The following is a 27,697-nucleotide window of genomic DNA, read 5'->3' as shown; positions in this document are numbered from 1 at the left end:
GGGGGGGGGGGGGGACTGTTTGTGCGTCTCCCTTGTGGCGTGTGTGAAAGTGTAGGGTTGAGAGGGGGTGGAGGTCTGTGAGAATGGCTGCACTCTGGAACTCCCCAACATGTTAACTCTTCCATCACTTCCTGCACAGACTGCGCTCTTTTTACCCAACAGGAAGGGTTTTTATGTATCTGTGATCTGTCATATACGGCTTGATTTCATTTGCTGCCCTCTCATCTGTGTTTCCTGCCTTCCTGCCTTGTTTTTTCCGCCTTGCCTCGGGTTCTCATCCTGCGTTAGTTCCTTCCTTCCTTCCTTGCTTACTTCCCACCTCCCTTCCGTCTTTGCTTCCTTTATCGTCCGCTCCTTCTCAACAGCCATATTTATTTGTTCCCTCCGACAGTTGGCCCTCCACCTCAACCCAAGATGTCCAAGAAGGCCCCAACCGAGGACGAGAAGTTCCTCTTTGTTGACAAGGACTTCCTGAACAGCCCCATGGCTCAGGCCGACTGGGCGGCCAAGAAGCTGGTGTGGGTCCCGTCGGAGAGGCATGGCTTTGGAGGGGCCATGCATCAAGGAGGAGCACGGCTGATGAGGTGCTCGGTGGAGCTGGCCTACAATGCCAAGAAGATGACAGTCAACAAGGATGACATCCAGAAGATGAACCCGCCCAAATTCAGCAAGGTGGAGGACATGGCTGAGCTCACCTGCCTGAACGAAGCCTCCGTGTTGCACAATATCCGCGAGAGGTACTTCTCTGGCCTTATTTATGTAAGTATACGGTGAAAACATGTGAACGCCCCCACAATCATTCATTCACACCCTAACAGTGTGTAACTACACACAGGTGCAGGTATTTATATATTCATGAGGATTCCCTATTGGTTTTATTGATTCCCTAATCTGTAATCCTAATTTAAACCTACATTTCTAATCTTAACTCTACTGTGGAAATAAATGTTTGTGACTGAAAACTGACGCACAGCTAAATGTCTTCATATTTCAGTATTTATTATTGCTTTCTGTTCCTGGTTTTATCCTCCCAATTATAGAAATACACACAAACATGTCACACAGAAGAACACAAACATTACAAACCGTACTCGCACACGCTCATCTTCCTCGCGGTCTATTCTTTCAGACGTACTCGGGCCTGTTCTGCGTGGTGGTGAACCCCTATAAAATGCTGCCCATTTACTCAGAGAAGATCATTGACATGTACAAAGGGAAGAAACGACATGAAGTCCCCCCTCACATCTACTCCATCGCTGATAATGCCTACAGGAACATGATGCAAGGTAGGATGTTTACACTGCTCCCATCACGTTGTGATCGTAGCTGGTCCTTTATTTCTGACGTTTTCTTGTTGTTTGTGTTGTAACACTGATCAAATGAAACCATAAATAAATTGTCCAGAGGTGTGTGTTTCTAGTTTCATTAGCTCTCCTGTTGGGCTGGAGTTACCTTCTGTCCAGTACTTGTTATGGGCTGCAGCCTCCAATAACTGAAAGTGATCCAATCAAATAAATGGCCAAATTGACAACTCTCACTGATTTCTGTGATATTGAAGTGTTTGTTTTAAGAGCATGGTGTGAGTGAGCTGTGGTATCAGCTGTCAAAAGTCTGTCAAAAGAGTGATGACAGCTGGCAGCATTTAGCTCAGTCATGTTGTTAATAAAAACCACAAACAGGCTAGTGCTGTCGGGCTCGATAGTTTCAAATGCAGATCTGTGTTTTCTATTATGTACAGCCCAAAATCAGGCGTGTAGCTCCACCTGTCTGCTATTAGTTCATTACAAAGTAAGTTACAGAGTATAAAAAAAAAAAAAAAAAACAAGATCAAATCTAAAAGAGTATTTTATGGGCTAGAGAGAGTCCGTGTCTTCTAGAGGTGACGATAGTGGCCGTGGCAGAGCCGTGCTTACAGTAAATGGCTCTTAGGTAACACTGCAGTGGTACGACTGTGGAGCAGCTGGTTTCTCAGACAGTCTGTTTCTTGGGCTTCCAGGGGGTCGTGCCCACTGGACTTCATGTTGACGTGAGGATGTTCTCTCAGAGGAGTTGACATCTGGATTGAAAGGGTGGAGGGCCTTAAACATTTCCTGTTTCAGCAGCCTCCCCTTCCTCATTCATATCTTCTTCTTATATTTTTTTTTCTTTCTGTGTAAATACAAATGATTGTTTCTTGTGGGCGAAACGAGAGTTTAAAGGTCCTATTAAATGGGTTTGAAAATATACTTCTCTCCTTCGGTTTGATGAGTTTCTCAATGAAGCAGGATGTTTGGACTAAAGTTAGTTTGAAGTAATTGTTTAGAGAGCTAGAAAGTATGTAGGATTATCCACTTTTCCAATCCCTACCACCCATCCTCTTCAGAGAGCTCCCAAAGCCCAAGTGTAGTTGTTGCAGACATTAAATACATAGCTCACACTGATAATAATGATATTATTTTCAAATCAAATCAAATGTTACTGTAATTATACATGTATATAAAATAACAGGGAAAAGGCTGTTTTTTCGCTCAGTTTTATTTAAGAATGAAGACAGCATCAAGAACAACAAGGCCTTACAAAGTGTCTCTTAGCACTTTCAGGGTTTTCACTTATCTGTCCGTCCTATGTCCAGGATTTCATTTAAGTCAGCAGATAAAATAGCAAATCTACATCAGAACACACACGTTTGATGTCAGTTTGCTATTTTGTAATTTTTTTAATCAGATACTTTTACTTAGCCTGCCTCTTGCTGTCTTGCCAGTCAACAGGACCGTGCTGGTACAAATATTAATGACACTGATTACTGCTTACACACACACACACACACACACAGACAAAGCATTATTATGCACTCCACATTGATTATTGATTAATACATTGGATTATATTGTTGCTGCTTCCCGTACTGATGCCACTTCCTGGTCATCTTCAACTTAAGCCTTTTAGCTACAACACACACAAGCTATGCAAGCGCATTCACTTCGTACGTGATCTCTTTAAGTTAATGTTTATGTATGTAACTGGTGATGAAATGGTATCAGACCAAAATCTGGAAGCTCCTGATCATGTGAAAAGAAGAAACCCAAGAAATGCAGCTGCAACAATATCCAGCTCTAACCTGTGGATACATCAGAATGAATGTTGAATTATTTTGGCATCATCATTCTAAATATTCTTAATCTGTTTCATTAAAGCTTAATGCTTTCTCTACCATTAAGAATGCATATGTGTACATTGGATGATTTTAAGTTCCACCAGGCTGGTACACAGGAAATTATTGTGTTTACCAATGTAGCTATAATGTGTAAACAAGACGGGGAAGGATTGATGGGTGTTTGTGTGGGTGTTTGGATTACATTTCTTCAGCTCAGAACAACCCATACAGCTGCAACATGGAGGCCATTTTCAGTTTATGTGACACTATGTCCTGGGTGGTGCACATGAAAAAAAAATTGTCTTTATTTGCTGCATTTATTTCAGACTAAACAAATCAAACGTATGCTTAGGCTCATGCTATACAAAATGACAATTGATATTTAAGCTCGGGGACCACCCACTCAGTTTTCAAATTCAAATTCAGCCCTTTATTTAAACTGCTTTTTACAGCAAAGTAAGACAATGAAGTCAGCAGCAAAGGTAGTGGCAGGATTGTCAGTTAATACTTGCAAAAGAATAGATAAAGGCAAAGTACAAAAAGGGAGGTAATAAAAAAGCGATCACATTAAAGTGACCTTTAAAAATGACTTTTAAGACTTAAAATGGGCCAGAGATTTTACCACAGTAACCTCTAACCTAACACGTTGTTTATCCAAAGCCTCGGATACCTGATTTGAAGATAAATCCCCTTTTGTTTTTAATCCAGACATAGGCACAGTCACCAGGGACAGTCCATGGGGTGGTTAGTTACTGTCACGATTTGCCGGGTTTTATAGAAGGGACTAGGGTAACTGCAAGTTTCTATTTGCTGGTCTCATATTAGGATCCATTTTATAACAGACAAGTTTTGTTTTTGAGTCTGTATCTAAGAGCTGTAAAGCTTCTGCATAATCTTACAGTCTTAATGTAGTATAAATGCTCCAGAGTCTTCGAATACCGAAAGTTTGAGACTAAAACTGCACATCTATGTGCCCCATTTGAGCCTTTATTGTATAATACTGTGACTGGCAGAAAGTTGTTATTGTTGATGCATTAGTGGGATTTCCCATGAAGTAGTGACTAATGATGCAGGATGTTCTACACAGTGTTCTCAGAGCGCTCTAGTATGAACAGTTAACATTTTAGGGTGGAAGTGGTGCACAACTGCATTAAGATAACTCTCCTAAGCCTTGAAGCATTCTTCCTGCACTCTTGGCTGAGATCCCATTCCTTCAAAAATGTGCTTCAGTCTTTGATGTCCAGGAGATAAAAATATGAAATTCCCACAAGGAGTTTGCTGTCCCCTGCAGAAGATGACTGTTGTTTTCTTTGATCTCCCAGTGTAGTTACAGTGCTAGCCAGACAGGTGCAAAGACATTGACACCCCCATGTAATCAGATTTTACGACTGATTCAGTGTCACAATTCCTAATGTTTCGCAGTGATAAAATAACTGTCTCTGCTCTCTGGGTCTCAGGCGCAAGACTAAGTGCTGTTTTTGGATGCTTTACAAAAGATAACAATTCCAGCCACCTCTCTCTCTCTCTCTGTCTCTCTCTCTCTCTTTCTCTCCCTGTCTTGCTCTCCATCTGCCTTAATTAGGAAGTGCCGAGAGGGAACGGGCTGCATTTTGTGTGTGTATGTAAGGAGAAACAGCATCCGCACTAGCTTGCCGTTCAGGGCAGCTTGCACACTGTAACTGTGATACCACACACAGTGGTAAATCATAGTATGAAAACGATGACGCTGCACATGATGCTCTTCACTGTCTCCTTCCCACATTGGATCATTTTGGCAGCCCAGTTTGAATGTGTCATTTACTAAGAGGTTTCATGTCGAAAACTGACAGCAAAGTTATCTTTTCTTTCAGCAGTACTCCCTGTACTCCCCCCCGGGCGCTTTGTGTTGGAGGATACAGTTACAAAATAGCCTTACATGGACTCACTGTTTTCTCCCAGTAGTATTTTTGGAGATGGTTTAATGACTCATTGTTCAGCACATTCAGAATTGATTTCCATGGTTAAAAATCAAAGTATTTGTGGGAGTTACATATTTCTTTAGGCACGGGGGAACCTTCGCCATTCGCACAGTCTCCCCTAAGCCTTAAACAGTCCCAGCAGCTGTCTTGGGACTAGATTTAACACTAGATTGATCTTTATTCCTGGAGAAGGGCTTGTGGTTTCACATGTGGTGTGTACAGTAGTGTGCTGAGCTATTGTGCATAACTGTCCACATATCCTCATGCCAAAAACACTGCTGGTAAAACATAGTAAAAATGACATATTTGTACTTTGGTTACTGCATATTCTTTTAGCTTACCACACTTTAATGCCTTTATAAGTGATCCAGTCACTCACATACTTTGTATTTGTGAATGAGTTCTCATAAAACGTGTCTAACACTGTAAACTTTCTCTGTTTCTACAGATCGTGAGGACCAGTCCATTCTCTGCACGTAAGTACAGATCTGTCACCTCTAAACTCACAAACCTTTGTCGTCTTTCCCTAACTTTGTTCCTTTAATGATAGAATGGAGGCTGAGTATGTGTGGAAAAACAGTTACATAATGCTTGTGTAAACACAGAGTTAAAACAAATGAGATCCCTCTCTGGTCTCGCAGCACCCAGCCTCAACTAGAAAGAAATCATTCACAAGATAACAGTGATATTTTGTGAGGATGTCGCCGACTGGATGCAGAACGCTGTGGTCTGTTCGGTTATGTTGCAGTGAATCGTGTTGTATTCAGACGGAGTCAAACTGGATGAGCGCTCCCAGAGGGCTGTGACCTCGCTCTCGTCTTAGCCCCTCGGTCAGGAAGTATGCCCTGCATCCTGATGAGAGAACCAGATTAGCTCTCCAAATGTTTGGGCTCCATTTTGTTTGTTTATTTTTTTTCAAAAACTAATTATTGAGAACTTTGACTGGGGCATCGTACATCCAGGGACAAAAGACCTCCTTTTTTCTGACAGTAACAGCTTAATCTTTGGTTTGGCCTGAACTTGACAAAGTAAATTAATTAGTGGCACATTTTCTTTATTCCCTGCTTTTTATAGGACCTATTCCAACTCTTTCACTTATTTTCCACTCTCACATACTGTACATCCCACTGGTGTTCTATGTTTATCTCTGTCCACTTCCATTAAAAATGTACTGCATGCTTACGTCATCAGAAGGATAACTCTGGAGAGGGAGGACTTTTATGCACTAAATCAAACAAGTAGCAATGGACAAAATATAAATAGCAAAAATTAAACCTCACATACCGTAGTGCACTGTAAATGGACCGATAGTGCAACATGTTTTTTCAGTCTGGTAGAGGTTAACATACAGATTGAAGTATGTCTCTTATTAGTTTAAAATTTAACCGTAGCACCTTTGCTGCTCAGTATCCAGTGGTTCCAGTAAAGGAAATGAAAGGAACGGCACTTTCCCCTCAAGGCTCTTTCTACTCCAAATTGGCCGCACTGATCTCAGGATGCACCAAATTCTCTGAACACACCAGACCATTTCCTCAACTATCAAGCTTTCTTTATCAGAGGGAAACTTTGGAGAAAACGTTTGGTAGTATTTGTCCCTGTCTGTGTGCAGGAATGTAATGATGCAAGCAGTTTTTGTGAAGATGAAATGACTGTTTGATGCTAATGTGGGATAATCATTGAATAAACTGGAATTAGAGCTGAAAAACAAACTCTGCCTCTCTGTTCACATCAGTTCACACAGTCCATTTAAGATTTCAGTGTGAGCTACAGCTGGTCTCAGCCTCTGGAGCCATATATGGGAGAAATGTTTCTGCTGCGATACATGGAATGTCATGTATGACTTTCTCCTCCTGCATGTGTGTGTGTACACGTTGCACTGTGCTTACACTGTATGTTACTTGGCAGTATTGTTTTTACAGCAATCCATCACAGAGGCCTGCATCTTCATAGCGTAAAGGTTAAAAGTATTTGTTAATATGTTGTGATGGGAGACTTGTGTAACTGGAAGCATGGTGTTTTATAGGTGGGAATATGGAGTAGGGCAGAGTACTTCAGCAACACTTGTAGGATAACAAGCAGCTTTCATGATTAATGTAAACATGTACATTGCAGAGCTGTTCTACTGGATTGCATTAGCTTTTACTGGGCTTTACATATATATGTTCTTGGTCACTGAGTGTAGTGGTTATATTCCTCAAATTCCTCCACACAGTAGCAAGAACTTGCTATGGGAAATATCTGGGAGCCAACTAAATCCATTCTCGAGATGTTGACATTTCTTCTCAGCAGGGTCACCAGTTTCCTGGGTCTAATAATCATTGCGTGTGTGTGAAAAATTGAACTGATGGAATAGACACAGTGGCCACAAAGTGACAGGATGTTGCTGAAGTGTGCAGCCTTTTCTGACCCTGTTGAGGACTCAAATGCATCACGTGTATTAATGGAAGAATCCCCTTTATATGGTTGTGATAGACTAGACTGTAGGGATTTTCCTCAGAGGACTGAGAGGACGTGTTTGTGTTGTCTACAATTGTGACCTTTTAAAATACAGTATTTCCTCCTCAGATCCCATCGCAGGTTGCACACTCGAGAGATGTAGACCAATTAATGAGGTTTTCCATATTTTTTTTTTCTCATTGGTGAAACCTGTGCTGATGGTAAGCAGGAAGAGACAGTTTGATAGACCATGGGGAGGAAAAACTCCCATCAGAATTTGTACAGCTGCCTACAGTAGGAGCCTGCACGTCTTATGTCCTCGAGTAATTAGATTCCTCTCGGAGCTGCCAAGCCCTAACACAGGGAGCATCCCATGCCTTTTATGGAGCCATGTCTAAGGATGTGTCTGTGTGTTGGACTGCTAGCTGGTGGCTCTGGTATCGTTCAACTCTGTCTTTGAGTGTCCAAGATCATTTTTTGGAAAGAATGTGTTCCTGCTTCTGTTTAAAAAAAGCTGGAGTTATGAATTTCTTTTAAAAGATAATATATCTTTTACTTTGAGGTTTCTGACAAGTTTGAGGGTATCTGTCATATAACTGCTAAGATTTGTAAATACCATAAGAGGTCTCTTCTAGCTGTATACACACTGATTTTGTTGCCATTAAATGTCAGGTCATTAGTATTTTAAGGAATAAATTAACATTTTGTGAGCTTTAGTGTTTCACTTTCTTTCAGAGAGTTACATGAGACTGGAAACGGGAGAAAGTTAGCCTGGCTCTTACACTTAAGAGGCATACCACTTAAGTCTTACACCCCCCTCTCTCTGTCTCTCCCCATTTTTCCTATCTATCTCTACACTGTCTACTATCGAATAAAGGCAGAATTGCCAAGAAAAATCTTCTCTAAAGAACAACCAGTCTCGCTGCTTCTCCTTGTTTCAAACTATTACTTTAAAGCTCTAAAATAGGTGAAAAAATAGGTTACATTTTTTAAATCACATTTTCCCCTAAATAGGTATAGATTTTGAATGTGATAGTTGGTTAGAGGATCTGGGCATACAGGGATCAGTGTAGTAGGCAGACTGAACAATAACATTATGCTTTGTGTCAGATGTCGGTGCAGTTATCTCTGCTGCACATGATTTCCATTCAATTAAACTGGTTTGTTGAACTGTGAACAGAGTACCCATCAGTGCTCCTTAGCTTCTTATTCTCTCTCATTCCCTTTCACTATCTCTCCTCTGCATCTTTTAATCCCCTTCTCGCGTTTTCCTCTCTAGTGGAGAGTCTGGTGCTGGGAAGACGGAGAACACCAAGAAGGTCATCCAGTATCTGGCTGTTGTGGCCTCCTCACACAAAGGCAAGAAGGATAGCAGTGCTGTAAGTATCTGTGGGAGGAAGAGTTCATGTTTTATTGAAAGTTTGGATCTGTCAGCCAGTTCCCTCACTCTTCAACATATGTAGGTAACTGCCCAGTTTAATCCTGTATATCGCCATTTCCTCCAAATAGCAACAATCAGGATCACAGTTTGCCTACGTGAGTAAAGGGGAATGCCTGGAGTGTGTTTTTGTGTGTAGTGTTTGTGTGTGTTCCTTCCTTAGGTTAGAAAAGTGCATGAAGAAAGTGTCACTGAGTTACCATACATATTTTATTTTCTGTTTGTAGTTATTTTCCCTTACACTAAGGGTCAAAATCCCAGATCTTATGTTCTTGAGTTAGAAGGTGTTTACCCTAACATTCATCATCTCTGTATCTTACCCAACAAGATCTGACTTAGACTGCATGATCATCATCGTAGAACTGACTTGCAGTCACTCGAATGTTCAGTGAAGGTCGTTTAGTGCCGCCTACTCCTGAACTGGTTGACCATGTTGAGTTTTGTGTCATCCATCTTCTCATTAACACCCTCTCACTGCCAGCGGAGATGAGATTGGAGCCTCCCCGGCAGTGAAAGGGTCTCTCACAGATCAACGAGCACAGTGTGAGCATGCCCATCTCCTGTTCTTATCTATCAAACACAACGACCTCCCCCCTCTTCTACTCCCTTCCCTCCCCTCCCTTACTCCTCATCCTCCCACCTGCCATTTGCCCTGAGGTGTGGCATTGGCTGTCTTGTCCTGTAGCGTTTACTGGACCGTGTGGTTTGTGGAAAAACACCCATGCTGTGAGACTGTATTCACTTCCTGAGTGGACTGATATGAGCCCTCTCTAAGCCTTTATTAAAAAATATTTTTGATCAGCGCTCCAGACAGGAGCATATGGTGATGGTTTGGGGTGTTGCTCTTGTTGTAGTTCTCGGAAAGACTCATTTGTGGGTCAAAGCGATGCTTCCCTCTGTCATTGCCTCCACTCATCAGGGTCTTTGGCCCAGAGGAAACGCCGTACAATATGCTGTCCTCGAGGCTCCCACGGACCCCGCTTGAACCGAAATAGCATTGGGTTGATCTCTTTTCTCTGCTACCACTTTCTCTCTTGCTCAGGCACTACTTTTTAATTTCTTCCCTATCTGCTTTAGCGTTTTATTTAAGCAGTATTTTAAGAACAATCCTTCTCATCAGCTGTCACTCTCTTGCTATTTTGCTGTTCTCTATTTCTCTCCTTCTATTTGTCTTATTTCTTTCCCTCAGTGACTTAAATGACCAAGACCCTCCTCTCTGCTCTGCCAACTCTGAACTGCACCTCCTCAGCTGGTCTGTATATTTCCGCTTTCCTGTTTTTCGCTAAACATTTAAAAAAGATTGACTAATAGACTTTTTGTGAAATTGCTGCCTTGTTTTTTTATTTTTTTTATTTGCCATCCCGAGCAGTTCACAAAAGGAACATGTCCTTCATTAATCTTCATCATTGTTTTCATCTCATCTTTATTAACCTCTCCCCCATCAGGGCTTTAACTCGTTTACAGGGTAGCTGAAGGGAGTGTTTTTAAGCGAGAGAGTATTTAAGGTAGCGTTCTACAGCACCTGACCTTGATGCTAGGCTGACACAGACCCCTTTGATCAGGTGGATTAGCACAATGCAGAGTGATGGGGTGTCTGCCTCATTTACTGACCATCAGCCAGCTCCACCCACTGGTCCGCAGGCTCTGCAGTCACGCTGGAAGCTGTTTGTGAATCAGAATCGTTTTAATTTGCCGACACTTTGAATGCAAAGACTTTGGCAGGATTCACCAAAGGTTTAATAATGTTAACAATGTTCAGATGCCTCGTCTGACCCACGTAACCTCCCTCTTCCAGCTCCCTCTGTTTCCACATCATCAACAGCAGCAGCTTCTCCTCATTTTAACAATTTTTCTCAAAACTGATGGGGAAGTCTTCAGGTCATGTGTCTGTGTTACGTAACATACTGAAGAAAGTCAAATAAGATTATATTGTCATCTTACAGCTAGTTAGGATATTTATTGATCACTAAGACGTCGATTCAATTATTTTGTCAACCTATTGAATCCTATATCTTGTGCTTCACACATTAGTGATAATATTCTAATAAACCTCCCCAATCCATACCCACCCCAAGCCACTTCATCTCCACCAATCACCACCTACTGCACCCCACCTCCAGCCACCAATCAGTGTGCAATAGTGATGTTTCTGTATATCACTGTTGTCACTAGGGGGAGCTAGAGAAGCAGCTCCTACAGGCCAATCCCATCCTGGAGGCCTTTGGAAATGCCAAGACCATCAGAAATGACAACTCCTCCCGATTTGTGAGTTTGCTATTTTCATTCAGAGTACCAGACAAATTATATTTTCTGCCTGTTTCGTTAATCACAGCATTTCATCCTTTAACATCATCTTTACATCTCGTTATCTCTCTCACAGGGTAAATTCATCCGCATCAACTTTGATGTGACCGGCTACATTGTTGGAGCCAATATTGAAACTTGTATCCAGTTTGTGTCAGTATTTCTCGCTTTGGGAAAACAGCTTTAAGGCAAAAGGCACATATTTTAGTATCATTTCTGTATCACTTCTATTTCAATGTGATTTCTTTGTTTCTTAAGATTTTCTCCAGGTTGAATTTGACCTTAGTTATAGCATTTTTGCTTTACCTTTACAATCCTTGACTATCTAAGCTCCTTTGTACTTCAAAATGTTAATACTTAGTGGCCTGCCAGTGCTGTCAGTTTCATATGACACCTGTATATCACTTTTATTTATTCGTCTTTTTTATTCTATTTACATAGCTGAAGTCACACAGAGGGAAACAAATTAGACAAAAAATGGTCAAAAACTACTTTTTTTCTTTTTTTTCTTTTTACATTTACATATGGGGCTGAACACAGGTTTATAGGCTAAACACTAGTCAGAGCACAGAGTGTGTATGTATTCTTTAACCGCTGAAACTGTCAGACCTGCTGGAGAAGTCTCGCTGTATCAGACAAGCAAAGACAGAAAGAGCTTTTCACATCTTCTACTACATGATCGCCGGTGCCAAGGAGAAACTGCGTGGTGAGTATGCTGCTCTTCTCTGTTCCATAATCTCAGTAATATTACATCCTGCTGAACGGTTACTGCAGGTTAAGTGACCACATGTTGTACATCATCACTGTCATGTCTTACATTTATTAAATCAATACTTACAAAAAGAAAAGGGAGTCAGTTGTGGTTTCAGTTTGACTGACTTAATTACTTTTTTTTACAAAACAATTCACATTTTACAGTCACATACTTTGTTGGAACAGAAAAGATTTTAAGAAAGAAAATTCAGATGTTGCTGTATGTATTTCATAATTTCTGTCATCCATCATTTTGAGTCTTCTTAAGGCCATAAGGTTGTTGAATTTCCTCAACTCCTAAAGGTTCATGTAACCCTTATACTGATGTTAAACTGTAATAATGAAGTTAAATCTGGGGAAAAAGCACTCAATCTGTTGTTTGTGTGTTATATTTTTAGAGGAGCTTCTTCTGGAGCCCTTCAGTAACTACCGCTTCCTGAGTTCGGGCCATGTTCAGATCCCCGGCCAGGAAGATGACGAGTTGTATGAAGAGACCATGGAGGCCATGAATATTATGGGCCTGACCGAAGAGGAGAGAATCGGTATCAGTGATAACTCTCATTTTTACTCTGCTCAACAAGAGTAGAATAGGCTGTTTAAAGTGGGTTAGGTAAGGTGCGGCCGCTGTCACTCTAACTTTCATATCTCTGTGTGTCAGATATCCTGAAGGTGTGCTCAACAGTCATGCAGCTGGGAAACATTGAGTTCAAGAAAGAGAGGAACCAAGAGCAGGCCACTATGCCAGACAACACCGGTTAGACACCACAACATCTCACCATTATAAACTTTTAATAATTTCACTAACTAACTAAACTATAAAATTCTATTAATTTTATCTACAGTGAAACAAAATATCTGTTAATATACTGAGTGTGCCTACATGTTTTCCCTCTCTAGCGGCCCAGAAGGTGTGTCATCTGCAGGGCATCAATGTGACAGACTTCACCCGTGCTATCCTCACCCCTCGAATCAAAGTGGGCAGAGAGGTGGTGCAGAAGGCACAGACCAAAGAGCAGGTAGTACAAGAGAGTGCACTGTGTTTAACCATAAGAACCATACAACAAATTAAATGGTTTAATGAACCCTTCCCATCACTCTAATCTCTCATCAGATATTTTCTGTATGTGTGTGTATTTTTTTTAGGCTGATTTTGCTACTGAAGCTCTGGCTAAAGCTGTGTTTGAGCGTCTGTTCCGCTGGATCCTGGGCCGTGTCAACAAGGCCCTTGACAAGACCAAACGCCAGGGAGCCTCCTTCCTGGGAATCCTCGACATTGCCGGCTTTGAAATCTTTGAGGTATGGACATGTTGATCACTAATGAGTTGTTGTGTAGCTTATTGAACACAAAAATATCCAGGCATGATATGTATCTTCAGTTCTTGTTTTTTGGTTGTTGCAGGACAACTCCTTTGAGCAGCTGTGCATTAACTACACCAATGAGAAGCTGCAGCAGCTCTTCAACCACACCATGTTCATCCTGGAGCAGGAGGAGTACCAGAGGGAGGGCATCGAGTGGAACTTCATCGACTTCGGGCTCGACCTGCAGCCCTGCATTGAGCTCATCGAGAGACCGGTGAGTGACCTTGAGACAATTAAAGCACAATGTCATATGTCAAGTCAAGTACATTGTCCTTTTGTGATTTAATATGATGATGATATCTTCTTTAAATTTTAAACTTCTGTCAAAGTAATCAGTGCATATTATCTGCAGAACAACCCTCCAGGCATCCTGGCCCTGTTGGATGAAGAGTGCTGGTTCCCCAAAGCCACAGATGTCTCCTTTGTGGAGAAACTCATGAACACACAAGGGAACCACATGAAATTCGCCAAACCTAAACAGCTCAAAGACAAGACAGAGTTTTCTATACTTCATTATGCTGGGAAGGTGCGTATTAGGGGATGTGTAGATTATGAAAAAAGCATCATATGGTGAGGGCATACATTTCTTATACTCTCATGTTGAGTTATAATTTGGGTTACATGATTAAAAACAGTATTGCTATTATAATTTCTGAAAATTTGTTTAAAATAAAAGTTGCAGTGATTGACACTGATGTTCCTTTGTTTGTAGGTGGACTATAACGCCACAGCCTGGCTGACAAAGAACATGGACCCTCTAAATGACAACGTCACAGCGCTGCTCAGCAACTCCTCCAGCCAGTTTGTGCAAGACCTCTGGAAAGATAGTGAGAGAACAATGGGTTACATTTATATATAAAGGATTTGTCATTTGGAATCAGCCATTTTAAGTATAATTTCTTATTTAAAACTCGACTTGTATAGGGAACAGGTAATCATACTAAATTTATAAATCAAGAATTTCGGTGCAGTGATACTAATAGATTTGGATAACAAACACTTTGATAGTATTTCACGGTGAAATACATGTGTACATCTCATTTTGGAGTTGTAGCCTCTATTTGAACATTTCTGACTTTACTGATGTTATGGTATGATAGTATCCCAAAAAACACAGCCACACATTGAAATGAATGGACTAGAAAATTGCATGAAAATTGTACACACTGTAATTACAATATGAACCAAACGCATTAGATCGAGCACACTTTAACCATTTTAAGTTGGATGAACACACTGTTTTTTAACATAACAATGTGTTGTTTGTTTCAGCGGACAGAGTGGTGGGTCTTGACACAATAGCCAAGATGACAGACAGCTCCATGCCGAGCGCTTCAAAGACCAAAAAGGGGATGTTCCGCACGGTGGGACAGCTCTACAAGGAATCTCTGGCCAAACTTATGACCACACTGCACAACACCCAGCCCAACTTCGTCAGATGCATTATTCCCAACCACGAGAAGAGGGTAAAAAATGTCTTTCAAGATGCACTATATTTGACACAGCAAGAAGAAAGTTATTATCTTAGGTGATAAAATAACTTACTTGACCAGTCATATTGTTTTAGATGAGGCCAGCTGTCACCTGTTTAAATGTGTTGGCCTCTGTGGTAGGCTGGTGATCTGTTCAGGGTGCAGTCTCTACAGTTTACTGTAACCGCCTTGTTGCCTTATGGCATAATCTAACTAATATTTTTGCTTTTACTTTACATCTCTGTTATAACATAAAAACAAATAACCACATAATACAGTAATCATTCAGTATTAAATGATAAAAATATATTTATGTTGTAAAACTAGTAGTCTTATAGAACTAAAAATCCCGTTCTCCTCAGGCAGGGAAGCTGGATGCTCACCTGGTCCTGGAGCAGCTGAGGTGTAACGGTGTGTTGGAGGGAATCAGAATCTGCCGACAAGGATTTCCCAACAGAATCGTCTTCCAGGAGTTCCGCCAGCGGTGAGTGGGAACTGAGGAGACTCAGCAACCTATAAAGGGCTACGAGAGTTTATAATATTTCTGCAAACTTCTCTCAACATCTCCCTGTCTCTTTCCTGTCTGATAGTTATGAAATCCTGGCTGCTAGCGCCATCCCCAAAGGTTTCATGGATGGCAAACAAGCCTGCTGCCTCATGGTAAACACGCTGGTTAAAAATTCCCCATACACAATTATTGGTAATTGAAATGAATTCTGAAGTTTTCGTAGCCTGTGAGCATTCTTGGTCTCACTGATCTCCTGTCTGTGTAGATCAAGCACCTGGATTTGGACCCTAACCTGTATAGGATCGGACAGAGTAAAATCTTCTTCCGCACAGGAGTGCTGGCCCAGCTGGAGGAGGAGAGAGATCTGAAGATCACTGTGGTCATCATTGCTTTCCAGGCCCAGGCTAGAGGCTTCCTGGCCAGAAAGTATGAACATACAAGCCTCCTCTCACATAATGAATTGTGCTGTTTATGTTACAATGTTCATAAATTCAGGATAGCTAATCTTTTAGACAGTAGTTTGGCCCTCTTTAGTTAACAGTAGAGAGAAGCTTTCATAACTGTTTGTACTTTTTTGCTGTTTTTATGGCTATAAATTAGACAATAGAAAACTTTGCTTCATGTTTTACGTGATATATTGCTTTCACTGTTGTACTTTTAAAGGGCATTTGCCAAGAGGCAACAGCAACTCACAGCCATGAAAGTGATCCAGAGGAACTGTGCTGCCTACCTCAAACTAAGGAACTGGCAGTGGTGGAGGCTCTTCACAAAGGTCAGTAATGCAACAAAATCACAGTACAACCTTATATTTAAGTATTTTCTTATATTTCTAATGGAAATTCTTCATGTAAATGACAAACTTAGCCTTACATTGCCTTTACCCAATTTTAAAAATGTGGTTGTTGCCCATCCTCCTGTACCATAGGTCAAGCCTCTGCTGCAAGTGACCCGACAGGAAGAGGAGATGAGTCTGAAGGACGAAGAGCTGGCGAAAGCCAAAGAAGTTGCTATCAAGTTTGAATCTGAGCTGAAAGAGATCTCCTTGAAACATACAACGGTAAAGGACAAAATCTGCAATAATGACACAAACACACTTCTAAACTTTATTTTGCTTTCACTTGTCCCTTTCCAGTGGTCATTTAATACACAAGTGAAACCATGTCAATAAGAATAAGCTCCTCCAGGAATCTACTGGCAATAAAGCAGAGCACTCCATTTTTTTCCTTTCTCTCTGCTTCAGGTTTTGGAGGAGAGGAATGCACTGCAAGAGCAGCTTCAAGCAGAGACAGAGCTGTATGCTGAGGCCGAGGAGATGAGGGTTCGACTGGCAGCTAAGAAGCAGGAATTGGAGGAGATCCTCCATGAGATGGAGGCGAGACTGGATGAAGAGGAAGAACGTGCTCAGGCACTGTTAGTGGATAAGAAGAAGATGCAACAGCAGATGCAGGTCTACACATATGATTCATAAGTTACTGTTTCCTGTTGCTGTTAAATAGATATGGAACTTCAGCTCACTTGTGTACCCTCTACACAGCTGAGCATGGGAATAAGTGGGAATGGGAATAATGTGATGGAATGGCAGCAGAAACTGAAGCTACAGTATTCTTCATGTAGGAATTGGAAGAACATTTGGAGGAGGAGGAAGATGCCCGCCAAAAGCTGCAGCTGGAGAAGGTCACCTGTGAGGGGAAGATCAAAAAGCTGGAGGATGACATCCTGGTGATGGAGGACCACAACAACAAGCTGCTGAAGGTGAGTATGGACACTCATGCCCTTATATTGGTCCGTCACTTATAAAGAGAGGTACTGTATCGAAAGAAGAGAGCAGATTTCTGCAAACAGATGACCTTTTTGGTGTTTTGTAGGAGAGGAAGCTGATGGAGGAGAGGATTGCGGATTTCAGTACCAACCTGGCAGAGGAGGAGGAGAAGTCAAAGAACCTCACCAAGCTCAAAAACAAACACGAGTCCATGATCTCTGAACTAGAGGGTAATCATTTGTTGTGGATTGTCATGCATTTACACCCTCAAAAACCATTATTGATGCTGCAGTCAGAGCCCTGCTTGTAGTTTGGAAAAACATTTATGCTGATTGTTGTCTTCCCGCTTCTAGTCCGCTTGAAAAAGGAAGAGAAGAGTCGACAGGAGCTAGATAAGGCTAAGCGTAAATTGGAAGCAGAGTCGAATGACATGCAAGAGCAGATAGCCGACCTGCAGGCCCAGATAGCTGACCTTAAAGCCCAGCTTGCAAAGAAGGAGGAGGAGTTACAGAATGCCTTGGCCAGGTAAGAGTTAACACTTGTATACCTGTGTAGCACCTTAACTTTTAACTTCCTGGATGCTATTTATTATTTCTATCATGGTAACAAATATGCACTCTTCTTCATCTCAGGTTAGAAGATGAGACAGCTCAGAAGAACAACGCTTTGAAGAAGATCAGAGAGCTGGAGGGACACATCTCCGACCTGCAAGAGGACCTTGACTCTGAGCGGGCCGCTAGGAACAAGGCCGAGAAGATCAAACGTGACCTTGGGGAGGAGCTGGAGGCCCTCAAGTCAGAGCTAGAGGACACCTTGGACACCACTGCCACACAGCAGGAACTAAGGTCCGTCAAACAATACTGAAATATACAAATGTGTATTATTAAGGATCTTGAGACAAACCAACACTGCAACAAACCAAGAAACATAAATATTATTTCTTAGAAAGAGTTTGAGACAGAGGTGGTAAATAAATATGACAAAAATCTGCATGATCCATCATTCAGGGCCAAACGTGAGCAGGAGGTGAACCTGCTGAAGAGAGCCATTGAGGATGAGAACCGGACCCATGAAGCCCAGATACAGGAGATGAGACAGAAACACACCCAGGCTACAGAGGAGCTCACAGAACAGCTGGAGCAGGCTAAACGAGTAGGCCATCATTTCGTACAGTGTTACAAATACTTAGCTATCATTTAGCTTGTTTATTTTAGTTGATACTGTTTCTGAAAGGCAAACTTCCCTTTTCTCTTCTCTTTCTAATACACACGATATTGATCTTGATTTTTTCTCTCTTCTGCTCAGGTCAAGTCAAACCTGGAGAAGGCAAAACAAGCCCTGGAGAAGGAGACGTCAGAATTGACCATGGAGGTGCGCTCACTCAGCCAAGCCAAACAAGATGGGGAGAACAAGAGGAAGAAGCTGGAAAGTCAGGTGGCAGATCTGCAGTCACGCTTCACTGACAGCGAGAAGCAGAAGGCTGAGCTGGGAGAGCGCTGCTCTAAGATCACGGTAAGTGACTATTAGTAGTTACATCAGTACTGTACATTTAAAAAGTGTACATTTTTAAAAGCTACCACACTGATATGCTCATAAGTCCCAGAAACTTGACCTTTGTTTTCATACAGGTTGAACTGGACAGTGTGACAACCCTACTTAATGAAGCAGAGGGCAAGAACATCAAGCTGAGCAAAGATGTTACCAGCCTTTCCTCCCAACTCCAAGACTCACAGGTAAAGTTTAGAGCTGAAACAGTGTCAGTTCCACATGTAACCTTTTCTGTGAGAATTAAATATACTACATAATGCTCAGGCTCATAGGTCAGAATTAAAGCACTGACCTTTGACCTGGTATGCTGCTACAGGAACTGCTGGCTGAGGAGACACGTCAGAAACTGCAGTTCTCCACGAAACTGCGGCAAGCAGAAGACGATAAGAATAGCTTGCAGGAGCAGCTTGAAGAGGAGATGGAGGCCAAGAGGAACGTGGAGAGACACGTGTCCACCCTCAACATCCAGGTCAGTCTTACGAAGTTAGTACAGATGTTGGAGGATGAACAAACTTCAACACAAAAGGTAGATTCATTGTCTACATATTTAGTGCCTTAAATTCCTCTTCTTCTCACAGTTGTCAGATTCAAAGAAGAAGCTAGAGGAAATGACAGGAAACATCGAGCTGCTGGAAGAAGGCAAGAAACGTCTGCAGAGAGATTTAGAGGCAGCAAACACCCAGTTTGAGGAGAAGGCCTCTGCATATGATAAGCTGGAGAAGACCAAAAACCGTCTGCAGCAGGAGCTCGAGGACACGCTGATGGACCTGGACAACCAGAGACAGAATGTGTCGAACCTGGAGAAGAAGCAGAAGAAGTTTGATCAGGTCAGTTAAATAAAAAAACTGGTAACACTAAGAGATAACTGCTATAATAATACATTGGTAGAGCATTTTCCACTACTATTCACTCTCTATACAACATTTTAAAAAAGAAAGACTAATTAATTACACATTAAAACTTTAAAATTACTATAATTACTGTTAGCTCATGGTTTTCTGTCCTCTCTGGTCTCCAGATGCTGGCCGAGGAGAAGAGTATCTCCAGTAAATACGCCGATGAGAGAGACCGTGCTGAAGCCGAGGCCAGAGAGAAGGAGACCAAGGCTCTGTCCCTGGCGAGAGCTCTGGAGGAGGCCCAGGACTCCAGAGAGGAGCTGGAGAGAGCCAACAAGGCCCTGAGGATGGAGATGGAAGACATTATCAGCTCCAAGGACGATGTGGGAAAAAATGTTAGTGCTGGAACATCACTTCATTCAAAACATCACTTAGTGTGGGAGACTGACCAGTTGATATTTTGGTTGGAAGTTTGGTTTGACTAGTCTCATTTCTTTGTGCTATTTATACCAAAATATAGCAGTTGATTTGGCAATATATTGATGGCAGGTCCACGAGCTGGAGAAGTCCAAGAGAGGCCTGGAAGCCCAGGTGGAAGAGATGAAGACCCAGCTGGAGGAGCTAGAGGACGAGCTGCAGGCGGCTGAGGATGCCAAGCTGCGTCTGGAGGTCAACATGCAGGCCCTGAAGGCCCAGTTTGAGAGGGACCTCCAGGGACGAGATGAGATGGGAGAGGAGAAGAAGAGACAGCTTATCAAACAGGTAAAGAGGCATACAATATCTCGTCCTCCAAATGAAAACATGATCTGAGCCACCATCAGAGCATGTCACACCAGCTGTATCGGTATTCCAAGCAATGATACATATTGACTGCAGGTTCGTGAGCTGGAGACGGAGTTGGAGGATGAACGTAAGCAGAGAGCCCTGGCAACAGCAGCCAAGAAGAAGTTGGAGACAGACATGAAAGATCTGGAGGGACAGATCGAGACGGCCAGTAAGGGACGAGATGAGGCCATCAAACAGCTACGCAAGCTCCAGGTGAGAGGACAATTATTTCTAAACACTTTTTTCATTTTAGATGTACATGTTTGTTTTTTTAATTTCTTGTGAGTTGCAAGCTTGTAAATAAAGCATTTATAGTACTATCGTCCTACTAAACAGGTGTTATATATTGGGTAACTATGGGAAACTGATGAAAGATTAACATTTTTTCACATGCAATTAATACCACTACCACTACGAAGACAGTACAGTATGACTTTGAGAAGTGCGTTCATGTGATGTTCACAGCACTGCATCAACAATCGGGTCAAAGCTCTGGCCTAAGAACTGTAACTAATAACATACCTGGTATAATAATAATTCACATCCTGGCTCTGATTGTCTCATCGCCCTCTCTATTGCTGCCTCTGTTTTTCTTCATCCCACCAGGGCCAGATGAAGGACTTCCAGAGGGAGCTCGAAGACGCCCGCGCTGCCAGAGAGGAGGTGTTGGCTACCGCAAAGGAGAGTGAGAAGAAGGCCAAGAGTCTGGAGGCTGAGCTCATGCAGCTACAGGAGGTAACACATTTGATTCCTCACAAGGCGGAAACTTGTTTAAGAGCAGAGGTTTGAAATAAAGGATTCACTTCTAATATGTTTCTAGGACCTGGCAGCTGCTGAGAGGGCACGGAAGCAGGCAGAGGCCGAGAGAGATGAACTGTCCGATGAGCTGGCCAGCAACTCCTCTGGGAAGTGGGTGGAGAATTTCATTCTGTCATTTTTGTCTGCAAAATGGGCGCAGAAGACAAGTGATGGTTACATCTGTTTTCTGCTGTGCTCTGTGCGTGCAGGTCAGCCTTGGCAGATGAGAAACGTCGTCTGGAAGCTAAGATCTCACAGCTAGAGGAGGAGCTGGAGGAAGAGCAGAGCAACATGGAGATCCTCAACGACAGGCTGAGGAAGAGCACACAGCAGGTGACCCGATAGTAGCAGCTTCCTGACCCATTAAAGGGCTCAAAGAAGTGCAGAAGCCTCACCCCTCTCTTTGCATGCATTCCCGTCCACAGGTGGATCAGCTGACCAACGAGCTGCAGACAGAGCGCATCACCTCCCAGAAGAACGAGAGCGCCAGGCAGCAGATGGAGCGCCAGAACAAGGACCTGAAGGCCAAGCTGCAGGAGATGGAGAACCAGGTCAAGTCCAAGTTCAAGTCTTCCATCTCCGCCTTGGAGGCTAAAGTGGCACAGCTGGAGGAGCAGCTGGAGCAGGAGAGCAGGTCAGGGACAGAGTCACAGATTATGTTTAATGAAATAGTTTTTTTGTCATTACATTCATAAACAGTGGTTTCCAGTTCCAATATTATAGGTTTGGTTTCCATTTTTCACCCAAGAACGCTGTTAACATCAGTTACACTTTGTATTCCTCCCTGAACTCTTTTTTTCCGTTTCTCAGGGAGAAGCAGGCATCTGCCAAGAGTATACGCCAGAAGGACAAGAAGCTCAAGGACCTGATAATGCAGGTGGAAGACGAAAGGAAACAGGGAGAGCAGTACAAAGACCAGGTACGATCACTCAATGCACTCATGCTCAAACACAGACAGTCTGTGCATTTTCTTTGTGTTTACAGACAAATGTGTCTGTATTTGGGAGTGGATGGTTAGATGGGAGTAAAATAGTAATTTTGCTTACGTGCTCCATTCGCACACCAGGCGGAAAAGGCAAATACCCGCATGAAGCAGCTGAAGCGACAGCTGGAGGAGTCGGAGGAGGAGTCTCAGCGTGCTACAGCCGCCCGCAGGAAGCTGCAGCGGGAGCTGGATGAAGCCACTGAAGCCAACGATGCCATGAGCCGCGAGGTCAACTCTCTCAAGAGCAAACTCAGGTAGGACGAGGTGCCAAAGAGACTGTCTATCTTTCTTCTTGGCCAGGTAGAGCGGAATGGTAAATAGTCACTACCTGGAGGATGTCTGTGTATGCGTAAAATATTCGTATTGAGCATATTTTCTCAAATAAACCAAATAAATCAACTCAAATAGTGTTAAATGTTCCCAGGTCACCTACATTTGAGTGCTGAAGAGCACATGGTCTCTACACTCACCTTAAAAGGGTTGTAAACACATTTAAAGCTTTACAAATGTAGTAGGGTTTAGCACGGTAGCCTTACTGAGCACAAGCAAAACAATCGTGTCCATCTCTATTCCAGAGGCAACCCTGAACCCAAGGAGTAACACAGCAGGTACCTCTGCACCTAAAAGTTACCCCATCATCCTTTCTTATTAACTTACCATAACTTTTCATTCCCCCGTGCACACTCCTAATGCTATCATTTCTTTCATTGAGCGTAACTGAGAGAAATATGGCTCATCCACTACCACAATTTCCTTAGAAACAACAGAAATATTTGAGTCACCCTTCCATTACAACTATATCTAACTGGTGGCCATATTTTTCTCAGTGCTTGGTTTAACTGCCATAAACCAAACTCATTTTCCTGAGCCAGGAGTCAAATGAGTTACAAAAGATAACCAGCGTGCTTACCCTGTAACCAAAGCACAACCTGTACATTCTGTATTTCATCAACACCCCGAGTGGTTTTCAAACAAACCCTGACAAGCTCGGACTATGTGTCACATAACCGCTCCTCTCACTCTGGGAATATGTTTCTGTGTTTGTATCTCTGTCTTGTGTGCATCTCTGTGGCATTCTAGGCGTGGAAATGAGCCCTCCTTTGGCAGCACACCTCGGCGTATGGGCGGAGGCCGAAGGGTGGTCGAGGATGCCTCAGAGGAGGAGGCCGACTCCCAAAGCGACTTCAATGGAACCAAGTCTGTGGAGTAAGGGGCGTCAAATAACCAGACATCAGAATTACCTACCAGGGCAAGGTCTGCCACTTCAACGGAGAATAACTTCAAAGCCTGTTACGCTATCTAGTTCTTCCACATCACTTCAATATATATTGCCTCCCATTTCCAATAGTGTACTGATCTATCTTCTTGTCTCAGAGCACCTTTTCTTGGCACACAATGATCAGAAGGACTTGATATCAGCTAGGGGAGTTGTTTTGGTGGCTCTGCTGTGTGATTTGTTGTTCCTTTTATTTCATTTTTTAAATTGACACTGTTTTGTACGGCACTGAATTACGCCAGGTTTTGTACACAAGAATAGGCGCCTCTAATTACCACGCTATCCTGCAAGTAAAGCCTCGGGTCTCCACAATAAGTCACCTTTGAACTTTAAGCAGAGACATCATGTAAATCTATGGATCTGTAACTATTATCAGCGACTGTCGTCCTGTTGCCTGTGACTGCTGTTAGTGTTTCAGAGCAGCACTGAAGTTGGTCTGACAGATTGGATATACTCAGTCTGCATCCAGTCAGTGCTGCTGTTTGTACCCCAACAAACAAATATTTAGCTGTTAAACATTTTCTAAAGTCACCGTTTTATATTATTTGCACCTTTTTGTGCCCAGATGTGTTTAGATTACTTTTACCAAGTAATGTCAATGTTTTAGGTCCGACATGGTTCAGGGTAACCCCAGCAATTAAGTCTCGAGCCAGACTTCAGTATTGGGCACCTAGCAACACAATTTTTGGCTGGATTTCCTGTACATGTTCAAATAGCCCCTGATCATCCTAAACTAACTCATTCTCATTTGATCATATTATTATTATATGTAATCAACTGATGTTTACATGACACCAATCGTATCTATTAATTGTTGAACCACCTGCACAAGAAATAAAGATCTTTAAAAAAATAAAAGCAAAAAACTTTGATTTTCTCCTTTTAATGTTTCTGTCTTGGTCAGTAACTTCAAAGATCAAACTGGATCATCACAACAGAACGTTATTCTCATCTGTTCAGTTCAATTAAAAACTGCAAACCAATAGGACCAAAGTTGGGTATAGTACCTCAGGCACATACAGTTTAAAGTCCAAATACAGAAGCAGTTGCTGCATACAAACACCCAGTACACAGTGGTTGTGGATTACAGTTAGTCAGCTTGTGTTAGTTGAAGGAAGGTTAGACAGCCGAGAAGAAAGAAAAGACATCCAGTTCTGATATGCATAAACCACGAGTTCATTCCTACACACAGGCTACACTGCAGCGACGACGGCTGTATAAACGTGATATTTAGATATGTACGGTAATATTTGCTTAATGAGCTGCTGGATGGCAGTAGTGACAACTCAAGATTGACCAGAAACATTTTAGGGAAAAGTACAGACGTCACAAATATTGTTTATCACTCCATTTCCCCCATTTACAATATCTCTCTTTAAAAGGCAGGAAAAGGGAATTCAATATAGGCTCTATATACCTACACAAATATACTATGAACTGTGCTTATCTTTGATCTGTTAAAATCTATTATTGCTTGGTACTTTCCCCCCCCCATTCGCCCACCATATAACCCTTGATGGCCGACAGGAGGTCTCACACCTATTAGGGAATTATTACTGTACATTCAGAAGTGAACATGTGCCCATCTAACTTCTACAGTCAGCTAAATTCAGAATAAATGTTATTGATAACCTTAGATCATAAATCTGTGGCACAACAAATGAACATCTTATTATCTGAAGCAAAACATAATCCTAAACTTCACATTCATAAACCTTGCATACCAGGAAGAAATTAGTCTGCGCAATGGCAGGAAGGACCTGGGTCAAACTGAATGGCATGTCATATTAAACTAGCTTGAGGAAAAGTGATATCATCTGAATGGTAGAAGCCTGGCAGCACGGGGAATAAATAAACTATTTCACTTGTTTTATCAAATACAGCAAAGAACTACAAACTCAACAGGTAATAACATTGATGAAGGCAGCGATGGCTAAAATACTAACATGAGTTCCTGGCTGCGACTAATTCATTCTCAAAATATTTAAACTATCTTTTAAACCAACGATATCTAGCTCCTCCACAACAGATGTTCGCATATGCCGGTGTTGTTCAGTGCTACGTTATTTGAGCCCACAGTTCAAAGAATAAAAAACAAAAACAGACTTTAAAGTTTTCACATCAGATTCCATGTAAAATAAAATAAAAATCTATCCCATTACTTTTTTGTTTGGTCAGTTTTTCATTGATAAAGCTTTAAAGTTCTGGACAATATTTGTATGATCCAACCTTTTTATAAATGACACTCCAAGTTCTTGGTCCCTACCTATAACTGGTTCAGTTATTCACTTCATGTAATGATCAATGGGCAAGTGCAGCAACCAGCCTAAATCTGTTCTCTGGCTGCAGTAATGCTTCAACAGCCCCGTTATACCCGATCCTCCACAAAAAGCTAATCAGTAACACAGGAGGATTTTTTAGATGCTACACACCACAGCGTCACAGTAGAAGATACATTGTAGCTTCTTTTACAGAGCTGTAGTGCTCGGTCCTACGACAGATATGGAGTGATGTTAGCCCGAGGCGGCAGAAGTCCATGCGCTGAGTATGTAGGGCATGGAGCTGGGAGAGCGGCTTTCTTGTTCAAATAGTTCAGCAGGGCACAGGACGACAAGGGAAGACTGCTCAGTTCAAGGTCCCATTGCTGTAGTTTATTAAGGAGGGAGAGGACGGGTTGGTGTCAGATTATTGAAGGAGGGGGGGTTGTTCGCCTCCTTTATCCTCTCATAGCAGAATCTTGACACCTCCCTGCGGAGACTGGGCACCCTGGGAGACTCCTCTCGGAGGAGCTGGTCCGAACTCTAACCGCTTCACTAAACTGCAAGACAAAATGCAGCACATACACACATGAGCAAACCTGAGATTAAATATGTATCATTCCCTGTATTTGCTGGCTTTATGGACGTTAAAATAAAATGATTAAAATAATCCTGTAAAAATCTTGCTGTGTATGAAAATAAGGACAACGACTGAGCAGCCCATTTTCACAGGTTTAATATTATGGCATATATTAATAAACTGATTTCGTGGTTTACATCATGAACTCAACAGCAGTGCAGTTTATGTTGCATACTGGATGCTCAAGGGGTGAAAAATAAACATTTTGTTAAACTGTGTACCCGCACGTTACTGTACGCATGCTTTACCTATGTATTTTTCAACCTGGTTCTTATTTTCATAATTGCATTCAAGGATTTTCATACCTTTACACTCACCACATCTGTTAGGAAACCCCAGCAAAACAAGTACAGACCCAGGGTTTGTGAAATGTGCCTTTAAAAACACAGCAACTTCACAAATCCTGAAACTGGAATAAATTAACCACAGTGGACACCTAAATGACTAAACCTGCATAAAAGAGCTTGATTATACCTTACAACAGTAGCTTATGATCAAAAATAAGCTTGCCGTGTTTAGTACAAGTAAGATAACTGATTGATAGAACCACAAGAACAAGAGTTTTTCCAGTTGTTACACCTTAGACTGTGCCACTGTTGTTTTCCTCACCTGTCGTACTGAGGAGGGGGGCTCATGCTGGTAGCTTGGATCTCAGAGCCTCTTTCTAAACCAGAAGGACTACTAGGACCAGCCGGAAGTGCTGGTCTGCTGACAGATGTGTCGTAGACAAAGTCTCGACAGGACGCCAACTTTGACTCCAGATTCTGGCAGGGATATCAGAAAATTCGTCAGCTCATACACAGAAAGGCCAAACATGTAGTGAGACTGTCCTGTGACAACACGGTTATCTGTAAAAGCATGCATTCACTGGGTTGGTGTCATTTTTAAATCTCTTACTCCAACTTTTCTCAGCAACTCCCCGACAATATTGAGTGCAGATATTCTAGCTGACGTGGTGAGGGGAGTCCCTGTGAGACCATCACCTAAAACAAAACACATATGAGTCAATAAACACACAGTCTGTTTATACGAAAGTGGTACATTAACCATCACTAGTTATTACTGCAGTCCGAGTGTTTCTATTTACCTCTTCGGATACTGGAAGCAGGGGGCGTGGCAAATGAGCTGAGAGGTTTGGAGGGTGTGACGGGGATGGATGGGTTCCCAGCTGATGGGCACGGCAGATCTGCTCGATCTATGTCTTTGCCCAGGCTGCTGGATGGCCGTCTTTCCTTCTGACGTACAGCCAGCTCCTGGCGAAGGTCTAACACACAAGACACACAGATGTACGGTTTCATTATGTTCCATATAATACGACAATGAAATTGCAGTGACTTGAAAAAGTCGGATGAAATGCGACATGACCGTTTAGAGAGAGGTCGCTTTAAAAAACATCAGATATGTATCCGAT

At 42.3% G+C, this 27,697-nt stretch overlaps 2 protein-coding genes across 4 annotated transcripts in view; one reads left to right on the top strand and one right to left on the bottom strand.

Moving 5' to 3' along the window:
- The window catches only part of myh11a (myosin, heavy chain 11a, smooth muscle), a 27,338-nt gene extending 3,076 nt beyond the window's left edge, over positions 1-24,262 (top strand). The window contains exons 2-43 of one of the 3 annotated variants that reach the window (XM_035659759.1): positions 392-759; positions 1,130-1,286; positions 5,540-5,567; positions 8,807-8,906; positions 9,037-9,063; positions 11,138-11,230; positions 11,346-11,409; positions 11,877-11,975; positions 12,421-12,564; positions 12,681-12,776; positions 12,920-13,038; positions 13,166-13,318; positions 13,422-13,595; positions 13,734-13,907; positions 14,094-14,208; positions 14,654-14,847; positions 15,216-15,337; positions 15,444-15,513; positions 15,627-15,787; positions 16,025-16,133; positions 16,287-16,418; positions 16,602-16,808; positions 16,976-17,113; positions 17,227-17,350; positions 17,474-17,645; positions 17,753-17,965; positions 18,128-18,272; positions 18,426-18,632; positions 18,749-18,853; positions 18,985-19,137; positions 19,247-19,495; positions 19,687-19,899; positions 20,054-20,266; positions 20,381-20,542; positions 20,936-21,064; positions 21,150-21,238; positions 21,337-21,460; positions 21,553-21,761; positions 21,938-22,046; positions 22,194-22,366; positions 22,688-22,720; positions 23,193-23,330. In XM_035659759.1, the coding sequence (XP_035515652.1) occupies positions 415-759; positions 1,130-1,286; positions 5,540-5,567; positions 8,807-8,906; positions 9,037-9,063; positions 11,138-11,230; positions 11,346-11,409; positions 11,877-11,975; positions 12,421-12,564; positions 12,681-12,776; positions 12,920-13,038; positions 13,166-13,318; positions 13,422-13,595; positions 13,734-13,907; positions 14,094-14,208; positions 14,654-14,847; positions 15,216-15,337; positions 15,444-15,513; positions 15,627-15,787; positions 16,025-16,133; positions 16,287-16,418; positions 16,602-16,808; positions 16,976-17,113; positions 17,227-17,350; positions 17,474-17,645; positions 17,753-17,965; positions 18,128-18,272; positions 18,426-18,632; positions 18,749-18,853; positions 18,985-19,137; positions 19,247-19,495; positions 19,687-19,899; positions 20,054-20,266; positions 20,381-20,542; positions 20,936-21,064; positions 21,150-21,238; positions 21,337-21,460; positions 21,553-21,761; positions 21,938-22,046; positions 22,194-22,366; positions 22,688-22,712 (5,835 nt within the window). In that variant the 5' untranslated portion in view covers positions 392-414 and the 3' untranslated portion in view covers positions 22,713-22,720; positions 23,193-23,330. Of the gene's footprint in view, positions 1-391; positions 760-1,129; positions 1,287-5,539; positions 5,568-8,806; positions 8,907-9,036; positions 9,064-11,137; positions 11,231-11,345; positions 11,410-11,876; positions 11,976-12,420; positions 12,565-12,680; positions 12,777-12,919; positions 13,039-13,165; positions 13,319-13,421; positions 13,596-13,733; positions 13,908-14,093; positions 14,209-14,653; positions 14,848-15,215; positions 15,338-15,443; positions 15,514-15,626; positions 15,788-16,024; positions 16,134-16,286; positions 16,419-16,601; positions 16,809-16,975; positions 17,114-17,226; positions 17,351-17,473; positions 17,646-17,752; positions 17,966-18,127; positions 18,273-18,425; positions 18,633-18,748; positions 18,854-18,984; positions 19,138-19,246; positions 19,496-19,686; positions 19,900-20,053; positions 20,267-20,380; positions 20,543-20,935; positions 21,065-21,149; positions 21,239-21,336; positions 21,461-21,552; positions 21,762-21,937; positions 22,047-22,193; positions 22,367-22,687; positions 22,721-23,192 lie in introns of all 3 variants that reach the window. The other 2 variants (XM_035659757.1, XM_035659758.1) reach the window with 2 other exon arrangements.
- The window catches only part of LOC118326717 (nuclear distribution protein nudE homolog 1-like), a 6,049-nt gene continuing 2,612 nt past the window's right edge, over positions 24,261-27,697 (bottom strand). Inside the window, exons 6-9 of the mRNA XM_035659760.1 lie at positions 27,374-27,550; positions 27,184-27,269; positions 26,896-27,050; positions 24,261-26,206 (exon numbers count right to left, since the gene is read on the bottom strand). Of these exons, the coding sequence (XP_035515653.1) occupies positions 26,113-26,206; positions 26,896-27,050; positions 27,184-27,269; positions 27,374-27,550 (512 nt within the window). The 3' untranslated portion in view covers positions 24,261-26,112. The remainder of the gene's footprint in view (positions 26,207-26,895; positions 27,051-27,183; positions 27,270-27,373; positions 27,551-27,697) is intronic.

Source organism: Morone saxatilis, unplaced genomic scaffold (assembly GCF_004916995.1).
Source record: "Morone saxatilis isolate NCDOM2014 unplaced genomic scaffold, NCSU_SB_2.0 Contig17, whole genome shotgun sequence".
NCBI lineage: Eukaryota > Metazoa > Chordata > Actinopteri > Moronidae > Morone > Morone saxatilis.
Note: the sequence above shows the minus strand (reverse complement) of the source record. Positions and strands in the feature narration are given on the sequence as shown.